The following is a 12,239-nucleotide window of genomic DNA, read 5'->3' as shown; positions in this document are numbered from 1 at the left end:
CTAAAACCACACCGGGGGGCACACGGCCGTGTACTTAACTATATGTCACACACGGCTGAGACACACCTGTTACTCTGCCCGTGTGGACAAAAATAGGCTATTTACCAACCCATTTTGCCACCCCATTTGGTACACACCTTTACCTACACATATGGCACAAAAACAAAGCAAAATAGGCAATCCAAAACAACCAAATCTAGCCTAAATATTACCATTTCAATACTAACCAAATCAAGGTACATAATTACCACAATATGTCATCTAAATTCATACCAATCCTTATAATCTCTAATCATCAAAATGATCACTACCAAAAATGCATTATTTGGCCTAACTTCACAAACATACCAATAACCACAATTCATCAATCTAACACTTATAATAACATATTATCATCTATCATCACACAACCAACAACCAACTCAATTCACAAAACATATTCATACACATATATACATGGTTCAATTATACAAAATAAACCAAAGTAAGCCATCACTTATGGCTATATATATACATACCTAAATATAAACTTTTACAAGCCAATTCAGTTGGCCAAAATCATTACCAAAACATAATTAACATGACTCAAAAACCTTATACATGCCATATGACCCAAAACATAGTTTCAAAAATACCGAAATGTCGGTGGATAGTGTGATGAAGTCTCCGATGATCCCTGAGTCTGAACTAGCTTTGAAATCACTATAAAACATGGAAAAGCAACAAAGTAAGCTATATAGCTTAGTAAGATTGTATGTTAACAATAAGCAACTATCACCATTCATTTATCATTCAAATAGTTGAAAACAATATACAACAAATCTATTAAATCTCAAAGCTATCAAATGATCATTCACATAACTTACCAAAGAACTTATCAATTCCATAGTTTCAATACCCAATTCATTACTGAACGCACTTGTACCATATCGTACCAATCTCATACTCAACCACATCTTTCATTTGGCCGTTGAACCATTCAGAATAGAAGTCAGATACTCAATGGTTTCACACGATAAGTATTTATACCATGGCCCGAAGTCAAATCAAGACAACTTATCCGAAATTCTGATATCATAGCCCGAAGCCAAATCAGCCGATATGCATGGCCCAAAGCCAAATCGGTTTATCTTGCACCTGAAGTGCTATATCATGCCCCGAAGCCAACTCAAAGTATCCCTAATGACATGTCACTAGCATCCTAAACTATTCCTAAGGTTCAACCGGGCTTCCAACTATCGAATCGTCATCGAATCATTTCCAAACTTGTTCATAATCACATAGTCACAATTTATGTTATATCAAAGCATTTAAAATACATCTGAAATGAAATTATAACATATGAACTTACCTCGGATATTAAAATAGCGAATCGAGTTGATTAGTAAATAACTTTATCTTTTCCCCGATCCAAGTCCGTATTTCTCTTTTCTTGATCTAAATATATTTAGAATTAACTTATTTAATCATATATTCATTCAATTTAGTCCAAAACACACTTTAAAACACATTTACACTTTTGCCTAACATATCTCACATTTTTTACAATTTAGTCCTTATTTCATAAAATCACAAATTAATGAAATTCCAAATATACCCATGCTAGCCGAATTACCATAATGCCCCTAGAAGCCCATAATTTTCATTTTTTCACATTTTAACCACTAACTTTGCACATTTAACAATTTAATCCTTATTTTGCATTTTCACTAAAAATCACTTAACAAAACTTACTTAACTAGTATCAAGTATTCATAATCTATCAAGAAACTTCTAAATACTCATATATTCATCAATGGAAACATTCAAAACCTCTAATATTTTTGCAAATTAGTCCCTAGGCTAGCTAGTACTAGATGCAACATTACAAAAACATAGAAATCATTAAAAACGGAACAAAAATCACTTACCAAATCAAGCTTCAAAGTGACCAAACCTTCAAACTAATTTCATGGCTTTCTAAAGATGATAATGAAGTAATATTTTTTTTAATTAACCTTTTATTAACTAGTTTACTAAAATAACCTTTGTTATAAATCATTTAAATTCATTTATTCATGTCCATTTATGTCCACTCACACTAATCATGGTCTAATTACAACATAAGGACCTTAACTTTAAGGTTCTATAGCTATTAGACACCTTTAGCTAATAGAACAACACTTTTTCCCTTTACGCGATTTAGTCCTTTGTCTCAAATTGACTAATCAAACGATAAAATTTCTTAACAAAATTTTCACACAACCATTAAATCATGCTAAAAACATTAAAATTATAATAAAATAAATATTTCGACTTCAGATTTTTGGTCCTGAAACCACTATTCTGATTTGACTAAAAACGGGCTGTTAAAACAACATATCTCAATCGAAAGGTGAATAATTCATATACATACATATAATCCGTAAGTTTATTCAAACCATTCAGACTAGAATCAATTCATCAAAACTATCAATTGGATATATCATTTAGCTCAATCAAGCATAAGAACACTTATAATTGTATGAACACATTCATTTCCATTTATTATGCAGAGTTAGGCAACGCATTTCCTTTTTGACCTTTAACCTGATGAACTAAGTGAATAGATATAGATACGCGAGTAACTACAATACACCAGTAGGCATCGAAACGCTTTAAAGTAGGCACCAAAGTGCAAATCAGTAGGCACCATAGTGTAAATCAGTATATATATTTGGTAGACATGAAATATTCATTTCTAACATAAACATCACATTTATAAAAGTATAACCTATGAACTTACCAGGTACAAGCATAATAGCAAAAGTGAGGGGGACTAATCTATAATTTTTCATTTTTCTCGATTGTCTACAAGTTGATTCAATTCTTGATCTAGATGATAATTCATTTCAAAATATCAGTTTCATTACCTTATAACATCTTATTTAAGACATATGACAACCAAATTTCATTATACACAATTTTCCTGAAGTTTTGTAATTTATTTAGTTTAGCCCCTAAAATTGAAATTATCATATGTTTCAAAATTAAGCCTTGTTTGTCAATCCAATTTCACATACATCTTTATATAGCCCTCTAGAATAAATAATTATAGAATTTTCATGCCAAAATGAAATATTTTCATTTTTGTCCCTAAACTCAAAATTAATCAATTTCATTTTACAACTTAGTACATGATCAAATCTAAGCTTACAACCAAGCTATTAACAACAAAAACATTAAAAACCATCAATGAAATCATTTCAAAACTTTAATAGTTTTATGAAATATTCCCTAGGCTAGCTAAATTAAGTCACAACGATCTCAAAAACATAAACTTTACAAAAATCGGGCCTCGGATTACTCACATGCAAGTGTCGAATATTCAAAATACTTTGAACGTTCTTTTCTCCTCCTCAATGGTGTTGTACGGTGGAGAATATGAGAATAAAAAATTCTCTTTCTTTCCACCTTTGTTTTCTATTAATGTTTATTATAAATTTTCAATAGAAAAAATAAAACTAAAGTCATACTTTAACCGTACACTATAATAAAAAGGGTATATTTGCCACTTGGGCCCTTGCACATTCACTAAATAAGCCTTTTAATTAATAAAAATCAATAGCTATTAACTTTCATTGTACCTTAATTGACCATTCAATCAACAAAATTATCAGGTCAAAAATTAATATAATTTTGTAATAGACTAGTTAATATTAATAAATAATATTTATTGACTTAATCATCGGAAGCAAAACTGAAAGAACTTACCTTTGCTGAGTTTGTGTTGAAGAAACTTGGTTATTGTAGTGACAAGCTGGATGAGATTTTGACAAATAGTTGAAGAGAACCTAGTAAGGGTGAACTTAGCTATGTGGACAAAAAGATAAAATAGTACAACCAATTGTGTTTGTCAAGGCCAAATGAGTTACTGACCAACCTAAATGTTCCAAGAAGGATGAAACTATCCATACAAAGAGGTATAACAAGCATACTCATGAGATTATTTGCCACAACTATGGTCTGCAGACCATTTCAGACCAAGGTGTTTTAAGCTTTTAAAGGGTTTAAGAAACTAACACTAAGATGGTAATTCGATTGCAACTCGAGGAAAAGCTATTAGGTACCAAAGAAAAAGTTAGTATGGAGAAGAAAAGACTAGAAGTGTTTTTATTTTTGCACATCAATCTTTCATGGCTACCACTAGTCATGTGTGCACGTTGATAATGGATGTTCCAAGCACATGACTAGAAATAGCAGTTGTCTCAAGAATTTCCTAAAAAACCATGACGGTAAGATGAATATTGGTGATGGCAAAAAAAAGAAAAAGTTAGATTCTTGGAAAGTGAGTCTTAAATCTTGTTAGAATACTTAGTTTCATAATATCTTTTGTTTAGGAGGATTGAAGGTGAATTTTATAAACATTAATCGATTTTGTTATTAAGAAATGCTTGTGAACTTAAGAGAGGGATCATTTTGCTCCTTTATCTAATGTATAAGGAATAATTTACTCATATTTCAATAAAAGAATCAAAATACAATATAATACTTTAATCAATTTATACAAATATAATATAACTCAAACTTAAAATGTGAAAGTTGGTATAGTTAGCCTAATAGCTTGATGAAATGATAAATTCTGCTTTTGTGTGATTGACAACCATACAAGCATGCACTAATATTATCTTTTAAAATATATTTCTAATTTGTACGAAAAATTAATTAAAAAAAAACCCAACGTAAACGCATGGTATTAATTCCAATTATACAACAGTTTTATTTTCTTTTTCCACTCTTGACATTTTTTTGGAATCACTTTTGACAAATTCAACCATATAATAATATTACTATCTCCTATGTATACTGACTCGTGCTATTATAAAGCGAAGTAATTTCAACATCTGGGTCACTTTCCTATTTACATTTTCCAAATGGGAAAAATAAACCCAACCAAGAAAATTATCACAGTCCAACATCAAATGGCACTCCGGTGCCCGGAATCCAAGAATTTCCAGCCAAAAAATCCCCCACGGTGAATTTTGCGGCTTCTGTGGCACCTATAACATGATATCCACCCCATTTCACCCTTCCACTAGTATCTGCTCCAGCACCGGTGTTCATATACTCAGCATAGTAAAGAGTACTCAAAGCAAAATTTCCACTCCATGGTAACCAACCTTCTCTATCAATCAGTCCATCCAAACTGCTTTTCATGAACACAGTTCTTGAATATTTCTGCCATGGCCTCCCCAAATAACTCTTGAACGAACCCTGAACCGCCTTCATATCCGACGACGCTGTCACTCGTGAATTGTGGATGACTATGCCCGTATTCTCATTCTGGTCGGTTCTCCCTTGTGCCGTGACGGTGTTCTTTTGGCCGCTCATTGGTCGACGGATGTAGATGTTGCAGCTCTGGAAAACGGCTACGGCATCACCGAATATGAAGTCCACAGTTCCATAAATGTCGCAGTCGCGATAAAATTGGCGTTGAGAGTATACGTATAAGGTATCTTGGTAACCTTTGAAGCTGCAACGGTAGAAAACCGAGAAATCGGAGCCAGACCGGAGGGCCACCGCCTGGTGTTTCTGGGGTCCGGCGGTGTTCTCGAAGGTCATGTCACGAGCTATGAAGCCGTCACCCGAAACACCTGAAAGAAGAAATTAACGACTCTTAATTATGAAGTTGTTGGTCAAAAAGGTAGAAAAGGATGTTTATTTACCTTTTTTTACTATTATTTGTTCGTTATGTTGTAAGTAATGTTTGATGATTGTTATTTTTTTAATCATTACTTTTAGTGATTGTTGGTGAAATAGGGGACAGACAACAAGTTGTCAAAATTGACTTGTGTTTTTACTATTAAATTTTTTTTTTACTTAATTGAACAAAATTTGTGCATGTTGCATGAAAGGGCTTACCAACAGTTGCTGAACGAAAAGTGGTTGTTGTTTGAGCATTCTTGCTACCGGTAACGATGGTGGCATCAATACCATCCCCAATCAACATTATATTTTTAGCTGCTCTCTTAATATCCACATTTTCCTTATAAACTCCAGCTTTCACGTATATAACAGTTCTTTTGCCTCCACCAGCTGCTGCCACAGCTTCCGTTATGGTCTTAAAGTTACCAGAGCCATCTTGAGCCACCACAATATCGGCTTTTGGTGGTGCACCGGTAGTTTGCAAGAGCTTCCTATCGGCAACCGAAAGCCAAGCCGGAAATCCATCGGAAAGTAGGCGTCGATTGGCAACTTGTTTAGCGAAGTTACTATGGGAAGTAGAGGATGTAACAGTGGTGGCCTTGTTTATGGCTAGAGAATTGCTAATCAACTTGGTAAAGTTTCCTAACATGGATGGTAAGGTTTGTAAATGAGAGGCTAGATTGAAGTCAATGAAACCATTTTGACAGGTTTGTTGGTTGGCAGTTGCTGCACTTAACCAGGTTTGAGAATCAATTGGATTTTTAGTGTTCTTGGATAGATTAAGAAGGTGAATGGCGTCCTCATAAAGTTCCACGCAATCGTTCCAAGCTAACTTGGCTCGTTGGTCGAACGAACTCGAGTCCATCGACGAGACGAGCTGGTGAGCTTGAACTGCTTGGCTAAGGGTCACCTGAATGGCAACATCGCGGAACGAGAATTGGGTTTGATCGAGGTTTGCTGCAACATTAAGACTATTTCCCATGTAAAAGTTGCACACATCAGGGTACGGAGTTTGGGTACAGGATGTTATGGTGGTACCATTGACGAAGTTGCCTAGCGGAAAAATGAAGAAATGGGTGAGGAAAAATGTTAGGATAACAACAAGCTTATCCATGAAGACCACTCAAAGTTATGAGATGGAAGGAAGAGCTAATTAGAGATTTACAAAGGGTTTTTCAAGTTTTGAGTTTTGTGAAAAGAGAGGGAGGGAAAAGGGGTTTATATAGAGGCAGCAATGGCTTAGTTTGGCGGTACAATGCATCAAACTTTTAGGGTTAATAGTCAAAATCAAAATACTAATGGGGCCATGCAATGATGCGTATGTGACCTTTGAAGTTTAGGGATTTATGGTTGTTTTTGAATGCCTCATTGGGTTTTGCCATTTTCATCTCTTTTTACCCATAGTTTATTATTTATTTATTAATAAATAAATAAATATAAACTGGTGAAAACATTGACTCCTTAGTATTTGAAGCCTTAATATATATTAACTTTAAAAATTGGTCCCATAAGCGAGCAGCAGTGAAGAATGTTCCAAGTTGGTCTCGCAGTCATTGTACCCTCGACAACGTTAAACGTGGACTCGTGAGTCTGTGTACCATTACTTTGTTTTTTTTTTTTTTCAACATGTCGTCTAAAAGGCTTCTTTTATTACAAGAGTTAAATTATTTTAACTTGTTATCTTATGTTCTAATTTCATGTTCTTATAAGATTCTCACATATAAATCCTTAATTGTAATCAACAAATCTGAATTTGTTTTCTTGATAGGAGAAATCTTCTTGCCTACTTAAGAACATTCTACGTATTGGAAGTATATATCTATACACATACATATGTAATAAATAAATTAACCTTTTAGAAGATTGTAAAAGGGACCAATATTCATTTTCCAACTCCTTTCCCACTTTTGATTTTTTTTCATATTCATTTATTTGACCTCAAATTTTATAGAAAGTGATTTTATTCTCTATTTAATTTTTATTTTTTAAACCCTTAAATTTACATTATTTATCAGATCACATTAAATTTATGTTTTATAATTTTACACTTTTTACATAATTTTAATAATTTTTTATTTTTAATTAAAAAATAATTGCTGACATGACAATTCAAATATATGTCATGTAAGTAAACTTACTAGATATTAACTTTTTTATATCCATTTTAAGTGATTTAACAAATAATATAAGTTTAATATAATTAAAAAATAAAAATTACATAAAAGACATGATTTTTTACGAAAGATTTTAAGCATATTCACTTGGTATACCTATCCTGGCCGCTACTCCTCTAAAGTGCAAACTCCTTTCTTTCACCAACCGAGTACCAAAACCGAAAAACTAAAAATAAATTTAAATAGAAATGTTTAGGAAGTTTACGAAATACGAAATTAAAAATTCTGCTTACTAAACTCAAGTTGAATTTTTATTTATTTGATTTAAAATTAAAATTAATTATTATTTTACATTTAAAATAGTAACAATAACTTAAATTTTTATACAAATTTAAAAAATATAAAAGTTATTGATTTTTATTTATTTTAAAAATATTTATGAAAAAACTTTGAATATTTATCAAATAATATTCAAAATACATAAAATAAAGTTTATTTTATCAAAATAAATTTAAAATAAAAACAAAAATAAATATAAAAATAAAAATAAAAATAAAAAACAAACTCGAATCAATTATGATCAATGTAATTGATATTACTCTTATGTAGACACTCAATTTTGCCCGGCCCGAATTAAGTCCAAAAATAAAATAATAAACCAAAAAAACAAAGTCTAAGTTCAGTCTAGAATTACAAATATAATTTGGCCCGATCGAAATGGCCCATTACTTGAAAAGATTTAAGGTCCATCTACAAGCTTCACTCATATGGAAATATAATCTTCAATGATATGCAATCTTAGATATGATATGCAATCTTAGATATGATACAATATTAGATATGATTGCAATCTTAGATATGATATGCAATTTTAGAAGATATGATTTTGTAATCTTAGAGATTTAATTTGTAGATACCTTTTAATCTTACCCGTTGATGTAATTGATTTGTACCGTTGGATTTGAGGAGGTTCAACTATAAATAGAGGCCTCTCCCTTCATTGTAAAGACACTGGAGTTTTGGGAAACAATACAAAATTTTGAGAGCTTTCACTCAAAATTCTCTCCCTCTTACGTTCTTATTTTCTACGGTTTGTTCTTATTTTATTCTTTGTTCATATTCGTTTTTCAACCCTTTTATTTTAATTTAATCCATGTTTCCTGATTTTTTTATATATTTTAATTTTTAATAATTTTAGTATCATATCAAACTCTTTCATTTTTAATTTTTTTTAGTATTACTCTTAGTAAATTATTTTTAAATTTTACTCAAATCATTATTTTAAAAAATATATTTCATTTAATTTTCATATTTTATCCAAAAGTTTTTCTAAAATGAGGCAATGTTTTTCAGATTTAGGAATTAGGAAATAGTGCCCTAACATGCTTTGAGTTGCGATTTCTGTTTGTCTAAATGCCTAAAGTATCCTTCTAAATAGATTTTGTAAATCACGAGATGATTTCGATTCAGAGTTTAAGAATATCGTGTCCTATCATCTTTGGATGTGATGTTTGTATTCTTTCGAGCTAAGGAATCTCGATTTTTCAACTTAAATAATTTTGATTTTAAAAAAGGGATCCTATTTTTAAATCCTTTCAAATTTTTGACATTAAGACAGAAAACTATTCAATTTGGTACCAATTTTGGGCGTTGCGAGGGTGCTAATTCTTCCTCGTACATAACCGACTCCCGAACATGTTTTCTTAATTTTCGTAGACTAAAACATTTTATAAGGTGATCCAATCACACCTAAAAAGGTTGGTGGCGACTCCTGTTTTCGTTTTTCAAAAGTCGATCCCCATTTTTCAAACATCCCTTTAAAAAATGGTTTCGACAGCTTGGCGACTCCGCTGGGGACTTAAGAGAGTCAAGCCAAGAAATTGAGTATATTCTGTCTTAATGTCGGAAGGTTGGAAAATTTAAAATTGGATCCTTTTTACATGTGTTTGCTGCATATGTTTGTTACCTTATTGCCGTACATTGCATTTGCATGACTGTTGTGGTCACACCCTTAAGTGGGAGTGAGAAGCTACGCTTTCGTAAGGTTTTCACCTTCGTATGAGCTAGTGGATTGCTTCCAGGATACTGTACCTATGTCTTCATGAGATTTTCATCTCCGTATGGCCATAGGGAAATGTGTCCCCCTGAACTGAACTTGGTCTATATGAGCCTATAATGGGTGAAGACTAAGGAATCTGTTGGTTCAGTACCACGCTTTAGAGCTAAAACTCATATAGTGAACTTTAAAGAGTTACCCTAGGAAAATAGTGATAGCCTTTAGTAAGCTACCTTTGTAAGTACTTGTTTATCATTTTTTATATATATGATACTGACCTATTTTATTTTGCTATCATTGCATGTCATTCAAAATTCAAAGATATCGATTCACGATTCGATTTCTGAGTTAGAAACTTCTGTAATGGGGAACGAATATCTTGATAAAGTGGAGGACAATGCCTTTGTCTGTACCTGGTCAGAGAAAACCCAGTTAAAAAAAGGAGATAGTGTTTCTGAGGGGCATACATCAGAGTTATGGGACTTCACCCATATCAATTCGACGCAGAATGAGTTTCAAGAGTTGAGAGACATTTGGGCCCAATGGGATGACAAGGCTAAGCAGTTTTTCTATCAGAATTATGGAGACCTTTTCTATTTGTTAGATGTCAAAGTAGATAGGCACTTGTTTCGAGCTATGGTACAGTTCTGGAACCCTGTTTATAGTTGCTTTACATTTGGTGATGTTGATCTTGTACCTACTTTGGAGGAGTATACGACTTTCCTGCGTTGCCCGAGGATTCAGGGTCACAAGGCTTATGTTAGGCCTGCTAGTCTTCCAACTTTTGCAAAGAAGCTGGTGATGATTACTGGGATGAGTGAGCAGTGGGTTGTAGCTCGTATACAACAAAAGGGTGATAGTAAGTGCGTTCCATGGGCCGTTTTGAGAGATTTGATATTGACACATCCAGATGTAAAGAAAATGGTCGATGTCTTAGCTTTGAGTATTTACGGCATGGTGATTTTCCCGAAGGCGTTGGGGCACATAGATGAGGCAGTCACGGATTTGTTCGATCGCGTTGGTAAGCATAATACACCGGTACCAGCAATCCTAGCTGAGATATTTAGATCTTTGAGTGCATGTCGGAGAGCCGGCGAAGGTAGATTCATTTGATGTGCACAGTTGCTGTTGGTTTGGTTCCACAGTCATTTTTGGAAGCTTGATAAAGTTCTTTGCCGAGTATTCTTTGAGGGTTATTCTCCTTAAAAGAAGCGATGAGACATGCCTAGGAGAGATGACATTTCAGAAGAGAGGTGGATAGATATTCTTCAGAATCTTCGAGAGGAAGATGTTATGTGGAAGGCTCCTTAGTTGGTTCCTAGTGAAGTCCTTTACCGCTGTGGCAGTTTTGATTGGGTCCCTTTGCCAGGAATTTGGGGAGTTGTTGGATATGCACCATTGCTTGTTCTAAGGCAATATAGAGCGAGGCAGTTTATACCGGTTACACAGGGTCTAGCTCAAAGTGATTTCTCTTATAAAGGAGATCACTATAAGAAGAAGATACGAGAGATTTCTGAGGCTTGGAAGGAGCCTTTCTGTATGAAGATCTTGACCGAAGGCTCGACGTCAATCCTTGAGTATAAAGGGTGGTTTAGTAGGAGAGTCAATGATAATGTCCCTAGGCTAATTTTGGAAGTGGCTCGATCATTAGAGGAGAGCTTACGAGTGATTCCATCAGAGTTGGAGGTTATGAAGAAAAAGTTCGAGAGAAAGAATTCAGAGATTGAAAAGAGGATTGAGAAGGTCGAAGAGGAAAAAATGTGCTTAAGTCTCGATGTCGATGTTCAAAAGATGGAAGTCGAGAAAGTGAAAAAGGAAAAGAGAAAGATCGAGGAAGATCGAGATGATTTAAATACGCACTATAAAAAGGCCCAGGTAACGTTGAAAAGGGTCAGATTAGGGAGATCTCCAGAGCAGTGGCAGTAAGAGATTCAGGAAGAAAGAGCCAAAGCCGAGTATTGGGAGAAGAAGTTCCAAGAGATGCAGTCACGTAATCAGGCCCTAGAGAAGGAAAATCAAGGATTAAAAACTAATGTGGCTGAACTTAGACGATCTCTTCATCATCATCGAAGTCGTAACCTTACAATCGAGTTAAAGGCAAGCTTGAATAAGATCGAGGAAATGAAGCACGATATTGGAAGGTTGGAAGCAGCACTACAGGGCTGTGAGCTACGGATTGAGCAGCTCAAGGCAAGAGAAGAATAGTGGAAGGGAGAACTTTACCATCTTCAGGATCAAGTTGGAAATAGGGATTATATCATGGGAGAAGCCTTAGTTCAGATTCGAGAGGTTGCTGACCACTTGCAGGATTTGGCAGTACAAGCTAGAACGCTGAGTATAATGTATGAGTCATCGTCAGACAGAGGACGAGAGTTAACATCGTTATTAGATAGGGTTAAGACTCT

General features: G+C 33.9%; 1 protein-coding gene across 1 annotated transcript; it reads right to left on the bottom strand.

The window, feature by feature from the left end:
- Positions 1–4,683: 4,683 nt before the first annotated feature.
- Positions 4,684–6,879, bottom strand: LOC108475546 (pectinesterase-like). Its single transcript, XM_017777522.2, has 2 exons — positions 5,881–6,879; positions 4,684–5,612 (listed from the first exon to the last, which is right to left on the bottom strand). The coding sequence occupies exons 1-2, from the start codon at positions 6,776–6,778 to the stop codon at positions 4,924–4,926; spliced, it is 1,587 nt and encodes a 528-aa protein (XP_017633011.1). The 5' UTR covers positions 6,779–6,879; the 3' UTR covers positions 4,684–4,923.
- Positions 6,880–12,239: the final 5,360 nt, after the last annotated feature.

Source organism: Gossypium arboreum, chromosome 3 (assembly GCF_025698485.1).
Source record: "Gossypium arboreum isolate Shixiya-1 chromosome 3, ASM2569848v2, whole genome shotgun sequence".
Taxonomy (NCBI): domain Eukaryota; kingdom Viridiplantae; phylum Streptophyta; class Magnoliopsida; order Malvales; family Malvaceae; genus Gossypium; species Gossypium arboreum.
The sequence above is the reverse complement of the archived record's forward strand: the minus strand, read 5'-3'. Positions and strand labels throughout refer to the sequence as shown.